This window comes from Atractosteus spatula, chromosome 3 (genome assembly GCF_055471065.1).
Source record: "Atractosteus spatula isolate fAtrSpa1 chromosome 3, fAtrSpa1.hap1, whole genome shotgun sequence".
Classification (NCBI taxonomy): domain Eukaryota; kingdom Metazoa; phylum Chordata; class Actinopteri; order Semionotiformes; family Lepisosteidae; genus Atractosteus; species Atractosteus spatula.
The window spans coordinates 58,433,528-58,447,350 of record NC_142708.1 but is presented as its reverse complement, the minus strand read 5'-3'; the positions used below and the strand labels follow the sequence as shown (position 1 = coordinate 58,447,350).

The 13,823-nt window shown below is 35.9% G+C and overlaps 1 protein-coding gene across 1 annotated transcript; it reads left to right on the top strand.

The window, feature by feature from the left end:
* The first annotated feature begins 195 nt into the window (after nt 1–195).
* On the top strand, nt 196–13,613 carry hpse (heparanase). Its single transcript, XM_088910280.1, has 12 exons — nt 196–619; nt 1,175–1,317; nt 2,243–2,368; nt 3,314–3,487; nt 4,393–4,564; nt 5,745–5,792; nt 7,472–7,565; nt 8,434–8,540; nt 9,663–9,777; nt 10,440–10,567; nt 11,564–11,707; nt 12,396–13,613. The coding sequence occupies exons 1-12, from the start codon at nt 420–422 to the stop codon at nt 12,553–12,555; spliced, it is 1,611 nt and encodes a 536-aa protein (XP_088766406.1). The 5' UTR covers nt 196–419; the 3' UTR covers nt 12,556–13,613.
* Nucleotides 13,614–13,823: the final 210 nt, after the last annotated feature.

Here is a 13,823-nt window from a genome sequence, read left to right as displayed (position 1 = left end):
AACTTTATAGTCCATATTTATGTTTCAAAAAGAGGTTGCCCATAGCAATAGTTTCAAGAGGGCGTTCTGTAGGCACCTGCGGTTAGTATCCATCCAGTCTACTCATAGAATGACAATGGCTAGATTTCTACTCATACACCAAACCACACCTACTCCTTTCTGATTTTAGCTAGAATTCAGGTGGGCTGGCTATTCATACAGCATGATGTTCCGCATACTGTACATAGAGAAAGCCCCCAGATTAGAAACTACCAATTATAGTTTTGCTTCCTCTTTCTGTTTGATTTTGCGTTGTTAACTTAGTCTTAAGCTTTGAGGAAATGGCGAGTCTGTGTAGTTTAAAAACTATTATATTACTCCGATCAGAGAGCTAGAACTACTTTTTACTTTTTGTAAATAGAAGGGACAGAAAAGGCAACATGCTCACCGCGCTACTGGTCGTGGTCCTGTTTTTAGGAGTAAATAAAGCAAACGCGGAGTCTGCCAGAGAGGATGTTTTGAGATTTGCGTTTATCAAAGCCGATCTTTTTCAGGTTGTGAAAAAAGTGAACGAGCGGTTTCTGTCTGTGACTATAGACGCAAATTTGATTTCTGAAGAGAAGTACGTCGACATTTTAAGGTAAGCTTTTAAAAATATTTTTTTCTTATCAAGAAAATCTAGCTGAGTCGGTAGATGTTTACTGTATTTTTATTTCCAGGAAGAAAACTAATCTTGGGAAGAAATGTCTTCAAATTTAAGTGTACAATTGGACCCTGAGTCTTAGCATTACGTCTCCCAGTGATCAGAATGATTCCAGCCTTTTAATTATTCTGTTTTAAGCTATATTGTTCCAAATAGTAAAGGTACTTTAAAAAAACTTTATATTTTCTAAACGTGGATGAAACTATTTGTAAGAGTCTAAAGCTTTAATAATCTTTATAATAATGTAATCTGGTGTTAACTGGAAAAGTATGTTATACTTTCGAGTTAGTTTTAAAACCTTATTAACTAAAGATACAACCCCGTTTTTAAAATGATTTGGATAAACATTTTCTGTGCTTGTTGAAGTATGTAAAAGTAGTTTTTTCATGATATTCTGTGCAAAGTGATCCAGCCATGCAACTAAATTATAGATAATCTCATTTGTTATATTCTTAATTTGTGTAGTTTAATATAGTTTTTTAACTGCACCAGGTCTCAAAAGCTGAAGACGCTCGCGAAAGCCTTGTCTCCGGGATTTTTACGATTTGGTGGAACGAAAGCCGACTTCATGATATTTTCCCCTAGAAATGATTCCATAAAACAAAGAGATTTCAAGAGCACTTCTGAGTTTCAAGGTAGTGTCATGAGAAATCATGTTCTTACACATCGTTACAGGAGTGACATATGTCGTTCTCCCCTATGAAAATTATGAAAGTACTCATTATTTGTTCTTTAAATTTGCTGTTTGGTTTCGGAAATTATTAATTTGATTTTGGACAAAGTGCACATCTTATAAACATTTAGTTTGTTTACATAGAATTTTAAAAACGTTTCAGATTCATGACAAACAAATGAAGTCACGTGACTTAAGCTACATAGGTGGCACTGTAGAACAGAAGTTATGGCTGCTTCCTCACAGCTCTTAGGTTCTTGGGTCCAGTATGGCCTGGGTCTCCTTCTGAGTGTAGTTTACATGTTCTCCCTGTGGCCCAGTGACTTATCTCCAGCTGCTCCATCTTCTTCCCTATTCTAAAAACATTCTGTGTTGGTTAATTGGCATCACTGTATTGTACCCTACAATGGACTAGCACCCTGTCCAGCATGTACTGTATACTGACTACTTCCCATTGTCTGCTGAGTTAAACTCTGGTTCACAATTTGTTTATTGAATATGGGTGGATGGATTTCAGCTGCAAGGTCTAGATTCGCAATAAAGGGTGATTCAGACTCAGGTGCAAATTGACTTTGTCTGGCTCTGGTAAATTAAAAACTTTACAAATTCAGGAAGTGTGCTGATGCATGATTCACTTGGCATAAAAATATTCTGAAAATGGTGAAGGAATAGAAACTGTCTTCTGAATGAAATCTGTATATCAATCTAGAATCTTTTCATTAATAAAGGGGAAGGGGGGTTGAATTTGGACTTCTGGTTCTTTTTTTAATATAGCTTTTATGAATGTTATCCAAGTATGATAAGTTTAAAATGACGAAGCTATCACAATGATATATAGCACACGTACTGTTCCCCTCGTCCTAAAATACATATATATTTTTGTTTAGGAAATGTTTGCAACAGACAGAATCTTCCGTCCATCTTGGAAGAAAGACTGAAATCTGAATGGGCACTAGAGGCCACCCGCCTCCTAGAGGAGAATGACAATTTATACAAAACCATCAAATTTTCAGGTAAATTTAGTCCTATATGTTGCTTCACTGAGTGTGAATTTGGGTGTTGTGGCAGTGTGTTAATAATGTGAAAATGATCTCAAACTGGTACTATTCTATTGGGTCTGTGTTTGCATGACAGGAAGAGAAAGACTTTTTGAATTTTAAAAGAAGAAGAAATGGGCCTAGGAGAATTGAGAACGAACATACAGTAGTGACTGTTGATGTTGTGATGTTTTCCTTCTTAAAAGTGCCTCATTGTTTGATTGTAATTCTCTACACAACTTAATGTTACTTCAATCAGATACAGTATAAGGACAGGTCATAGAATAGTAACTCAAATGCTCCACAATTTCCTTCTGTATCAAAAAATAAATCCAGTCGCAGCCAGTCCAATAAGCCCTGCTCAGGAAATAAAAGTTTTTGGGTTCAATCAAGGCAGTAAATAGGGACCAGATTTATTGTTTTCTCTCATTCAAGAAAAAAACAATTCAACTCAATTTTCTTTCAAAATGCAAATTAGTTAAAAAAAATAATTTACAAAGTGGAAAATGAAACTCTACCTGAAAAAGAAGATCTAATTGTAAAATAAAAAGTCGAATTTAACCTTGTTGAAAGAAAAGCTTGAAAGCAGAAGAAAAAATGAGGAAGTGAATCAAAACAGCATGAGGCTGTATCTGCCTTCTCAAGACTTGTTTTGAGCATTTTTAAGGAAGAAAATGTTTTAACTTCTAACAATACATTGCAAGAAATATGCAAAGAAATTCAACATTCTTGATCAATTAATTGATTCATTATAATTTTTAATATATTGATTACTTGATATGTTTCTGTCTGTTTTGTTTTTCTCAACATTTGTATTTCATACAATTTCCATTTTTATGTGTATTGATTAAATGTTAATTATATGTAATTTTGTGCTAAAAAATTCAAAGTTCCTAATTCTGTACAATAATTTCTTAACAGAAACTACTGTAGACGCATTGTACAGTTTTGCTAACTGTTCTGGTCTGCACCTCATCTTTGGACTCAATGCCTTGCTCAGAACAGACAGCAATAAATGGGACAATGAAAATGCAGAGAAACTCCTGGGCTACTGTGAATCCAAGCAATATAACATGTCCTGGGAACTGGGAAATGGTAGGTATTGTAGAGGAGGAACAGATATTTGCAATTTTACTTTCTTGTGTGTTAGATATTTCTATTTAATATTTGATATTAAAACAGTGATTTAAAAGTCAAATGCCTATAATGTGGATGTGTTTTAATTATTGATTCTAGTTGTATGTTGTGTTCCACACACTTTTGTCAAATGTTCCTTGTGATTTTGTTTCTGCATGTGGCAGGTCTGAAGGTTTTCTAAATACATCCGGTCTTCTACATTTTTGTATTCCAGCATGCATTACGAATCGTATTTAATTTGTGATATAACCTTTTGCACTACTCCAAGTAAATAATATGACAGCTTCTTTGGATGACTTTTTCTGGATTCTTTTCTTCCTAAACTGTAGGATCTCATTAGATACTGCTTCTTCATTCTTCATCTGGTCTTTTGAACATCAACTTTAAAAAACAAAATTCAGTACATTAAAAATATATGCAACATTCAAAAACTAGATAAATATTATTCTTGATTTCAGCCACACATATAAAAAGAAAATTCATATCATTTTACACTTTAGGGATTATAAAAAATTAATTTCTTACAATTAGGTAACTTCTCTAGTGTGCTTTTTTAACCCAATTTCAGTTTAGAGCTTCAATTTTTTTGTTATCTTTAATGAAAAGATATTGTTTCATAGTTTGTCTTGTATGAATGATCTCTGTATTTTCTCATATTTCTGGTTGAAATAGTACCTGACACAGATTTTGACAAATGTTTGGTGTCACTTTGTTCAGACAATAACATTAACATTTGCCATTTTTCAAAGAACGCATCTTGAACTTCTTGAATTGAATTTATAAATGCTTTTTACCACCTCTTTTTAAAAAAAAAGTCAGCCCTGTTTTTGTTTGTTTTTGCTGTTGCTTACTACCTTTCTCAGAGCCAAACAGCTTTGAGAAGAAGGCAGGAATTCAGGTTGATGGGCATCAGCTGGGCAAGGACTTCATTCATCTTCATGACATTTTGAGGAAGTCCAGGCTGTTTCATTCCTCAGGACTGTATGGGCCGGATGTAGGCCAGCCCCGAGAGCACACAAAGGATTTACTAGGAAGGTAATATTCACATTCTTCCTATTGATTCTACATTAAAAAAAACATTTGATTCTGATATATTTTCCATGATCTAGGATTGGACATCCTCTTTTTTCATAACAAGAGAAAATACAGAAAACTAGAGAGGCATTGCAAATTAAAATGGGAACCTCCAAACGTAGTGACATGTTCCATTCTTCCCAGAGTGTTTCAGCACCCCGTACCTGCTCTCGGCATGAGGAAGTGTACAATGAACTGCATCTTCAAGGTCAAGCGTGTAGATGTTGGGAACCATCACTTCTTTTGATATTGCAGGGTTTTGAGGGTCTAGACTTGAAAGGCACCATGTGCAAGCAAAGGGATTCAAGCGGCAGATTGTGAAATACCAAGACAAAAAAATATTTCCCAGTACAAATGCTTAAATCAGTGATGGTATGCTTGTAAAACAAAGTAGACCTGCATATAAAATGGATATCTTTAGGATACGTTAACATCTGTTGCCCAGCATAACATTTTGCATTGATACTACTAAGGCATTCATCTCCTTAATGAGTGCTTAGTTCTGGAAGTGTGATTCTGGGTCCAGATCAAATATCACCGGTTAGGGTCTTCACTGTGTAATTAGCTGTCTGGGAGTGACATATTGTTGTCTGCTGGGGTTGAGTCAGTTTCAGTCTGACTGGGATTCCTCAGCTTGCTGAGCAACAGTAATTCCAGTCTGTACAATGACTTCTGTCATGTCAAGAATAGGTCATGTTTATGTAGTTTCTGAATCTACCGATCAATTCAAATCACGTCCCTTTTGAAAACTCACTAAGTAGTAGCAAAATAAGGTCAAACCTAATTTAGTTTTTCTTTTGCGGACCTGCAGTTGCTGTAACAAGTAAAATTGGTTTTCTCTAGGTCTGGTGGAAGAGTCTACTTCTGATTGACTCAATTCACTGTAGAAGTATTTTCTTCAACTGTGAGATGCGTTTGTCTAGATAATCCTGTTTTACTCAATATAACCAAACTAAAAGAACAAAAAGCAGTAATACAGTATTGTATCTGATAAAACAGTGTCATGTTTCAATCATATCAACTGTATGTGGCAGCCATAGCTTTTCTGTCAAACAGAAATGTATGATATGTAAATGCAGTTCTAAAATGACAAGGAATTGTACCCTGAAATTTAATCCCAGAATTCTCGTTTCACTTTAAGGTTTTTGGAGATTGGTGGAAAAGTCATAGACGCCTGTACCTGGCACCAGTAAGCTTTTTGTTTTTACCCTATATCTGGAATTTAACATTAAAAAATATTTAACTGAGACTTTTTTAAAGATCATTTGTCATGCTTATTATAAAGAGATATAATTACAAAAAAATGGATTAGGTATTATATAGACACCGAGAAAGACAGCAAAGTTATTAAGTATTAGTTTCATGACAAAAGTTTTAATTTGGCAGTAATGAAAAAGAATGCCAGAAAATTATTTCTTATGTCTGAAAACAAGGAATTATAAATGATTCATTTTGTAGGATTATAGTTTAATTAAAATACAAATAAAATTGCTCATTTTAAATATTAACGTTTACCTATGGTCAGTGCAGAGGGTTTGGGGGACCTTCATACTGTCCAGAGTCCAAGATAAAAATGTAAATTTTTCATTCCAAAGAGAGGAAGAGGGGGGTTGGTTTAAGTAGATGTTTTTAAATGACATTAATAAACAAATGACCATTAATTAGCTCAAATACTTCACTTGGCATTGAGAGTATTTTTTTACCTTTCTTTAAAACCAGCCAAACAACCATAGAACAATTCTTGAAAATAAGCAATAATCCAAAATACTGTGAGAGGGGAATCTGACCAATTAAAATCTCACATCACTGCTCCCTGGTACATCTGTTTCTGTACTGACTGGTTATTTTTGGAAGGTGTTGACAATAGATTCTGATCAATAGGTCTTTCACATGGAGATTAAAGCAATGCTCAGTCAGCAGAACTTTTTGCCTTATGCTGTTGAATAAGCCATGCTCAGATGTTTTAATAATAACAATATATGGGTAAATATAATGAATGTTTTGTGTGATATTTACCTACTTTGCATACAATTCTTACTGAAACTTTATTGAATTAGGAAGTGCTGTACTTGCTGTGTAGCATCGTGTAGCAGTGAAAACATCTTCTTCAATAAATGTAAAGTTTAAAAATTTATAGCACTTAATTCAAAAACTAAAAGGCACATTTCTTTTATTTCTTACAGATTTCCTTAATTAACAGCATTTATTTTGCCAGTCTGTTACAGCCATTCCCATAGTTGAATTGGCATGTCACTCTCTTTTTGGACAAATTTGGTACTATGTAATATAGTTTCATTTTATTGTGCTTCTTTTTTGTGTGACATGTCAAGTCTTTGTAATAAAACACCAGTCATTCCTCCTCTGTGTTTGGCTGTGGGCCAGATATGTAGAGAAAAGTGCAGCCATCTTCTAGTCACACAACATGCTAGTGGCAGTGCAATACGAACAATTTGGAAGTGTTAAAAACTGACAGTACTATCATGTGGCCTCAATGTGTTACATACCTGTAGCTTTCAAGAAACAAAATCATTTTTCTGCTGCAAAATGTAGTAAAGTTTTAATGCTCTTTTATGCTCAAGGCAGTAGTTTTTTGCCATACACACATTTTGTCACAGTGTTGGCTGAAGAATGTCAGCCAATTCAGCAAATCAGCAAAAGTGCATAGTATTAGTAATTTAAGTATTTATTGAAATGCTGCTTAGTGTACTTCACTTAACTTACTATTATAATTTATTTGATTAACAGATGCCCTAATTATACAGTAATGACATATGGTCCAAGTGAACATGGAAAAAAAATAGTGTTGAACTTACTAGCAAGACTGCATTGCTCTAGTAAAACAACTGAATATAACTTTTTATTTCTCAGCTATTATGTTAATGGCAGAGACGCATCACTGGAAGATTTTCTTGATCCTGATGTACTGGACACTCTTGCTACTAAAACAGAAGAAGTCTTTCAGGTAACAAAATATTCAAAAAATTACCGTCCATGATATCTTAAAGATTTTATATTGTCGAGGTTACATGCTTCTCGTCTCCCCTACTTCAGAAATGGACAATTATTTATGTGAGCTTTGTGATCCTTTGAGATTATGTAACATGCTGTCCCCAGTGGATTGGTCATGAAAACTATGATAAGAGGGCACGATAGCTGTTCTCAGACTGTTTGTTTTAGTGGTCAGATGGTTTGGAAAACCATGGTTTTAAATATGGTCGTTTGGTCATTAAATATTAAGTGTGACTAAATACACAGAGTGAGATCAGAATCCTCAGGCAATGGAAAGGTACAGAAATAGACTTCAGTAGGTTTTTTGACAGCAAACCCAAAGATTCTGTTGTTCTGTTTTTAAAACACCTGGAAGATATGGGATTTGGAATTCAACCTCAACTTAAGTAAAAACATGAAACACAGAGACTGATGGAGTTGTTAGGAAAAGGGGTGAAATGAAGTATGATTTTGGAAAGATCGTTGTCCCGGTAGTATTCAAAATCATCTCTACATTCTTGTGGTGATCATGCTTTTTGGTTTCATAGTAGTAATGAAAACATTTCAGCCCTCAAAACTGCAATACTGTATATCAAGAGGACTATAATGGTCTAGTGTGAGACAAGACCAAGGGCACAAGAAAGAGCTTGTCATGCATCTCCTGGATATTCCAGTCATTTCCTGCCCTGTAAGGAAGTGGCCTATATAGTACATCCCCTTATTTTTCCTCTGTTTGCAGTGTCTGCGAAAGTTCTTGCACATACTGTTTCTGGCAATTGTCCAAAGTAAGATGCCTCATCCTCTGGTGTTTTCATTGATCAGGATGGTGTTTGTGGTGTAAGATTGTTGCAGAGTCATCTCCTGGGAAGAAGGTCTGGCTGGGGGAGACAAGCTCAGCCTACGGAGGAGGAGCTCTGGGACTCTCTGACACTTACGCTGCTGGGTTTATGTAAGTGATCTGAAGTGATCGCAGTGGGGGGTTCTTAGTGAAACATGTGGCTGCTTTTCAGTGTGTGTAGAATGGTGAGGACCATGGCTTAGCTCCAAGTTGTTGTGTCAAGTGAATTAAAAATGTACAAGTACTGTTCTATCAATATGTAGCACTTTCTTAGTTTTATCAACATCAAAGAGAGCAAATTAAGGCATATGTTGTTCTCTTAAAAAATATTTTTTTCGATTTTTTAATTATAAAAAAATATGCCATGATAGATTACTGAAACTGAGATGATTTAAAGAGGAACACTTCTTTGAGAATCTTTGCAAGCCCTTAATGATTTAGGTTTTTAAAGGCTTGTGAATGAATTATGGTTTATCAGTGCTGAACTGGGGAAAACCAGTAGGCCAGTCTTTTGATGAATGCCTAAAGAGCCACAGTCACAGTTAGCTTTATCATGAAACTCCTCAAGTTCCTTCCATGTTTCCTATCAGTTAAGATGGCTTAAACTATCCCCTATGGCACTGTTACAAGGATATACAGTGATGATTTTACAATATATCTGTGACACAGCAAAAATGTCCTATAATTTCCATGTGTTTAATAGTATTGGATCTTCCCCAAAACAGTTGTAATGAAAACGAAACAAACTTTAAATATTTAAAAAATTGCTTTGGAGACAGTAAAATGACAAGCCAGTAAGATGACTCTGCATCTTCACTCAATATCTACTTAAAAAAATAGACTTTAACTTAGTGCTGTTAAACAGAAGAATGAAACAAATCAGTCTGTAAACAAAGACGGCAGGGAGTTCATTCAATTTTTTATACTTACAGTATGTTGAAATAGATTAAGCTTGCGTTTTGCACTCTAGGTTGCATGTGATTGTTCCCAAAATCCCTTTAGGCCTTCAGTTCCATCTAGTGGTGAAATGTGAGAGTGGCATCTTTTGCATGTCTATTTTCTACTTCAAAGGAACAAGTAATAGGTTTATTCCATGCTGAAAAAAAGAAGAAAGAGAACACAACGTTTCGGCCGTGGAGCCTTCTTCTTAGCTTCCTTGTTGTATCAAATGTAATATTAATAAATGTAATATTTTCCTACGTGGACTTAAGGTCGCTAAATTTGTTTTACCAGGTGGTTAGACAAACTAGGAATGGCTGCAAAACTTGGCATCGATGTCGTCATTAGACAGGTGCTGGTTGGTTCTGGGTTCTACCATTTGGTAGATTCCAATTTTGACCCACTTCCTGTAAGTATATACTGTAGTATCTCCACTTATTTGATGTAATGGACAACATTTTAGATAAGACACCATACTGTTCACAGAGGAATATTATTTTACACTTTCTGGAATACACTGTTGAATACAGAATAACTACTACAGTAGTAGTACAGTAGTATAGCATATTAAATGCTATATTATTTAGTTATCTTGGTTATATTATAAGAAGTGTTTGACATTTTGCATTGCACTGTATTGTAGAACCACTAAACAGTTAAGGTTCCTATTTAAACACAAATTTAAAAAAGAGCTTTTTTATTTTATATGTGTGTCTTGCACAACTGCACTTCCAGACACTGCTTGTGTGTAGTACTCTACTTGAGTATAGATAGTGTGAATATATTGAAAGTCATTTTAATCTTTTTGACAATGCTGCAAATGTGATAGGATCTACACTTAATGCCAGGACATTATACAGTGTCTAGCCATTTTCTTCTCTATCATCTGAAAGCACTTTGTACTGACACTGCACAATAATAACCAACTACTATCTGGTACCACCACAGCTGAATGTCATGGAGATATATTAATAGACTATGTGCTCTATCTCATTTATGAAGGTACTAAATTGACATTGCATTGGGTTTTTCCTGATGCATATCCTTTATATTTGTGTGTAATCCTGGCAGGATTTTTGGCTGTCTCTGCTGTACAAGAAGCTAGTTGGTCCCGAGGTGCTTAATACTTCAGCTGTTACCAGTCAAGGATCGAGAACCAGACGACTCCGTGTGTACCTGCACTGCAGCAACAGAAAAGGGTAAAAAGTATTTGTGCTGTGTAAATGTATTTTCCAATGGCTCTTCTGTAGTGCCTCATCTCTGGCTTGGATGTCCGTTGTGTTCTAGAGCTCTGCTCTAAAGCCAGTGTTGCAGATTAGTTCTAATACTGTAATAGTAATCTGTCTTTTAATACATTTCATATTTTGTACTACTGCAGCACCTTGAGTTACTTATTTTGGTGGAAATATCATAAATCACAAACATGTAATAAGCTATTGTGAAAACCATGTGTACTTCACAAGTACAGTACATCAGATTATGAGAGCAAATCCTGTATCATATTGAGTGATGTTAGATTAAACAAATGTGCTCAATATCTGGGCTTGCTTTGACTAATTTGAGCTACAGTTCGCATGGACAAAGCAGAGCAAAAATGGTATTTGTTTTTCAGGTCATATACACTGCCTTTTAGATAACTGCACATATAGTTGCTGTGTAAAATACCATTATTATTATGTGCAGTTAAGCAGCAATGACATAAAGTGAGAGGATTTAATAAATGCACATGTGTTTCTCCTTTCACTGAAACCTTGTTAGATGGGGGGGAGGGTGTTCTCACAACTTTGTCCTTACGGTTGCGAGACTTGGGCCATTTCAGCAAACGAATCCAAGTCACACCGGTGCTCCATGCTTACTAGAGTCTGGGCTGAACTACTAAAGTATTAATTATGCCACTTGCTGGAAAAATGCTGTTTCTGCCGAGTCTGTTAAATATTATTAAATATTGGACCCCAGGGTCTTTTTTTTTCCAAGGGTTGATGGAAAAACGGTTGAAGATAATGACATTGTACCATTTTAACAATGAAAGCAAGACCTTTCTAAAAACCACGCATTGACACTAAAATTGAAATAAACAACATATTTAATCTATTTCAGAACTATCAATAGGAAAAAATATTTATTCCCATGTCCTTTGATGTAGTCCATTTAAGATAAGGAGAATAATGCACATTAATTAATTGCTTTGCTTTTAGCCAAAATGTTGAGAAAGGAGCCGTCACCTTGTTTGCCTTGAATTTGAGTAAAAGAACAGCCAGGATCATCCTGCCTCCACAAATCTCCAACAAGACAGTGGATCTTTTCCTTCTCCAGCCTGGGGAAGGACGGATTGACTCCAGGTATCTGTACCAACTTGCCTTGTCTTATGCTGTAGGCTAATGATATACTAAAGTACAGTAAAGTAAGCCAAAGTAATTTGAACAGGGCATGAGAAATCTACAGGGAAAACAAAGCCTAGGAAGAAGCCATAAAAATTCAGCTTTGGTACTTTGTTCCTTCAAGTGCAGGGAGAATACAGTATCTCAGTGGCTTCTAGCTCTGTCCAGAAGTGAGGAAAAAAAAACAACATCTTCTTATAAGTCCTGTAGGTAGTAAGGTGTGTAATGTATAGGGTGTTTATGAAGTTACTCGAGCTACTCAAACACTGCACTCTGGGGCGCAGTGACATAAAAATGAGACTGAAAATGAGAATGAGACAGAATGTGTTACCATTGACAACAAAGGTGCACAGCAGAGGATATGCGTCGGTTCCGTCTGACTAGCATTTGTGTCCAAGATGACCAGCATGCATGGAAGGATGTGGTGCAGCACGATGCAGCTGTTTGTAGCCCACCACCATTGCTCATGGCAAATGTGTCCCCAATCCCCAAATTTGAAACGGTATGTACAGTACTAAGTTTCATCGAAGCACTGGTTGCAGTTTTCATGGTACTAAATGGACTAGCAGGCACCTTGTAATTAACATAATTTTCATGCTTAATAGAAAAGGTGGCACCAAATTTTAAAATTGTCTGTTGTGTATCTGAGGTCTGTCCTGCTGAATGGGGAGGTTCTGAAGATGGTGGATGAGAAGACATTGCCAGTTCTGAAAGGCACCCCAATCGCCGCAGGCACTCCGCTTCAGCTCCCTGGCTTGTCCTTTGCCTTTTATGTGATAAAAGATGCCCAGGTGCCTGCTTGCACATGAAGCCACGTGTGTTTGTGGTGTTATAATACTGAGCTACTGTAATGCAGGAAAGGTTTGACTATGGAATTGGAAAACTGGAAGTTAAAAGTGGTAGATTTATTCCACAGGTTGTTTACACTATCCATGTGTAATATGCACCCCTGATAAGATGGATCCTTAGAGGGTATTAGATCCCTGTCTGTTTACAATGAACAGCCATGTCGTTTCAGCCCACAAAAGTATCATGTATGTGGTACTATCCTTGTGCAGGCAGGGCGTTATGCAGATAACCATGAGATTGCTAAATCTGAGATCTCTGGGCAGACAGATAGTGTATTCCCATTTTTGTGCAATGGAGCCTTGCAAGATAGAAAGGAGCTCAAGAGGATCAAATAGACAAAAATTTATTAGTGTGGCTCTTCTTTCTTTTCCTGCAGGAACAAACTAAAGTGACAAAGGTGTGTGTTTAACAATAAGAACCATACTTGGCTTTTTTGTTATTTATTTAAAAATGAGATGTGCTTTAATGGTCCTTAAAGCTATATTCAGTGATTAAGTTTTATCTTCAGAGAAAAAGGGACTTCATTTGATTTATACATGTGCTTTTTTTTCCAGAGTGCTTGAAAGTGCTTGTGAGGGAATTAACTAAAAGTTTTACTAAATGTTTGTATTATATCTTGTTAGCTATGTTTTTCTTTACTTATATTTTATTACCTCTGCATCAGGATGTCATGTCTCAAAAGATAATATAGCCACACTGTATCTTTATACATAACTGATATAGTTCTCAGGGATTTGACGGAGTGACCTCTCCTGGAGCAAATGGTCTGTTCAGTTACAAGCAGAAGGGGCTGCTTGTCATGCAAGCCAGCAGTAAAGAAAATATAGGTACTGGTCAGCTTTCTAGAATGACCATATATAGCCACAATGCAATCAGAGATTCATTTGGGAATGTATCTTGTATTGTTTGTTTCACTGCATAAAAGAGCACTGTAGGCATTGTCTTCTGATTCTTGCGTACAAGAGCAAGACTCCCATACTGTATGCATATGAAATAAAGACGTCTTTCAACACACAAACTCTCAGCTGATGCCCTTTGTTTGGCACAACAGGTGCTACTCATGAAATGTGGGAAACTTTGGACCAGGTTAATTCTCATATAAAATATTGGCAGCATGTGTTTCAAACAAATGTTTATGGGCTAATTATAAAAGTTTAAGTACTTTTTGTTAAACAATTTTTTTTTACCAGTTACATTGTCCTTTGATAAGCATTAGAACACCAACGAA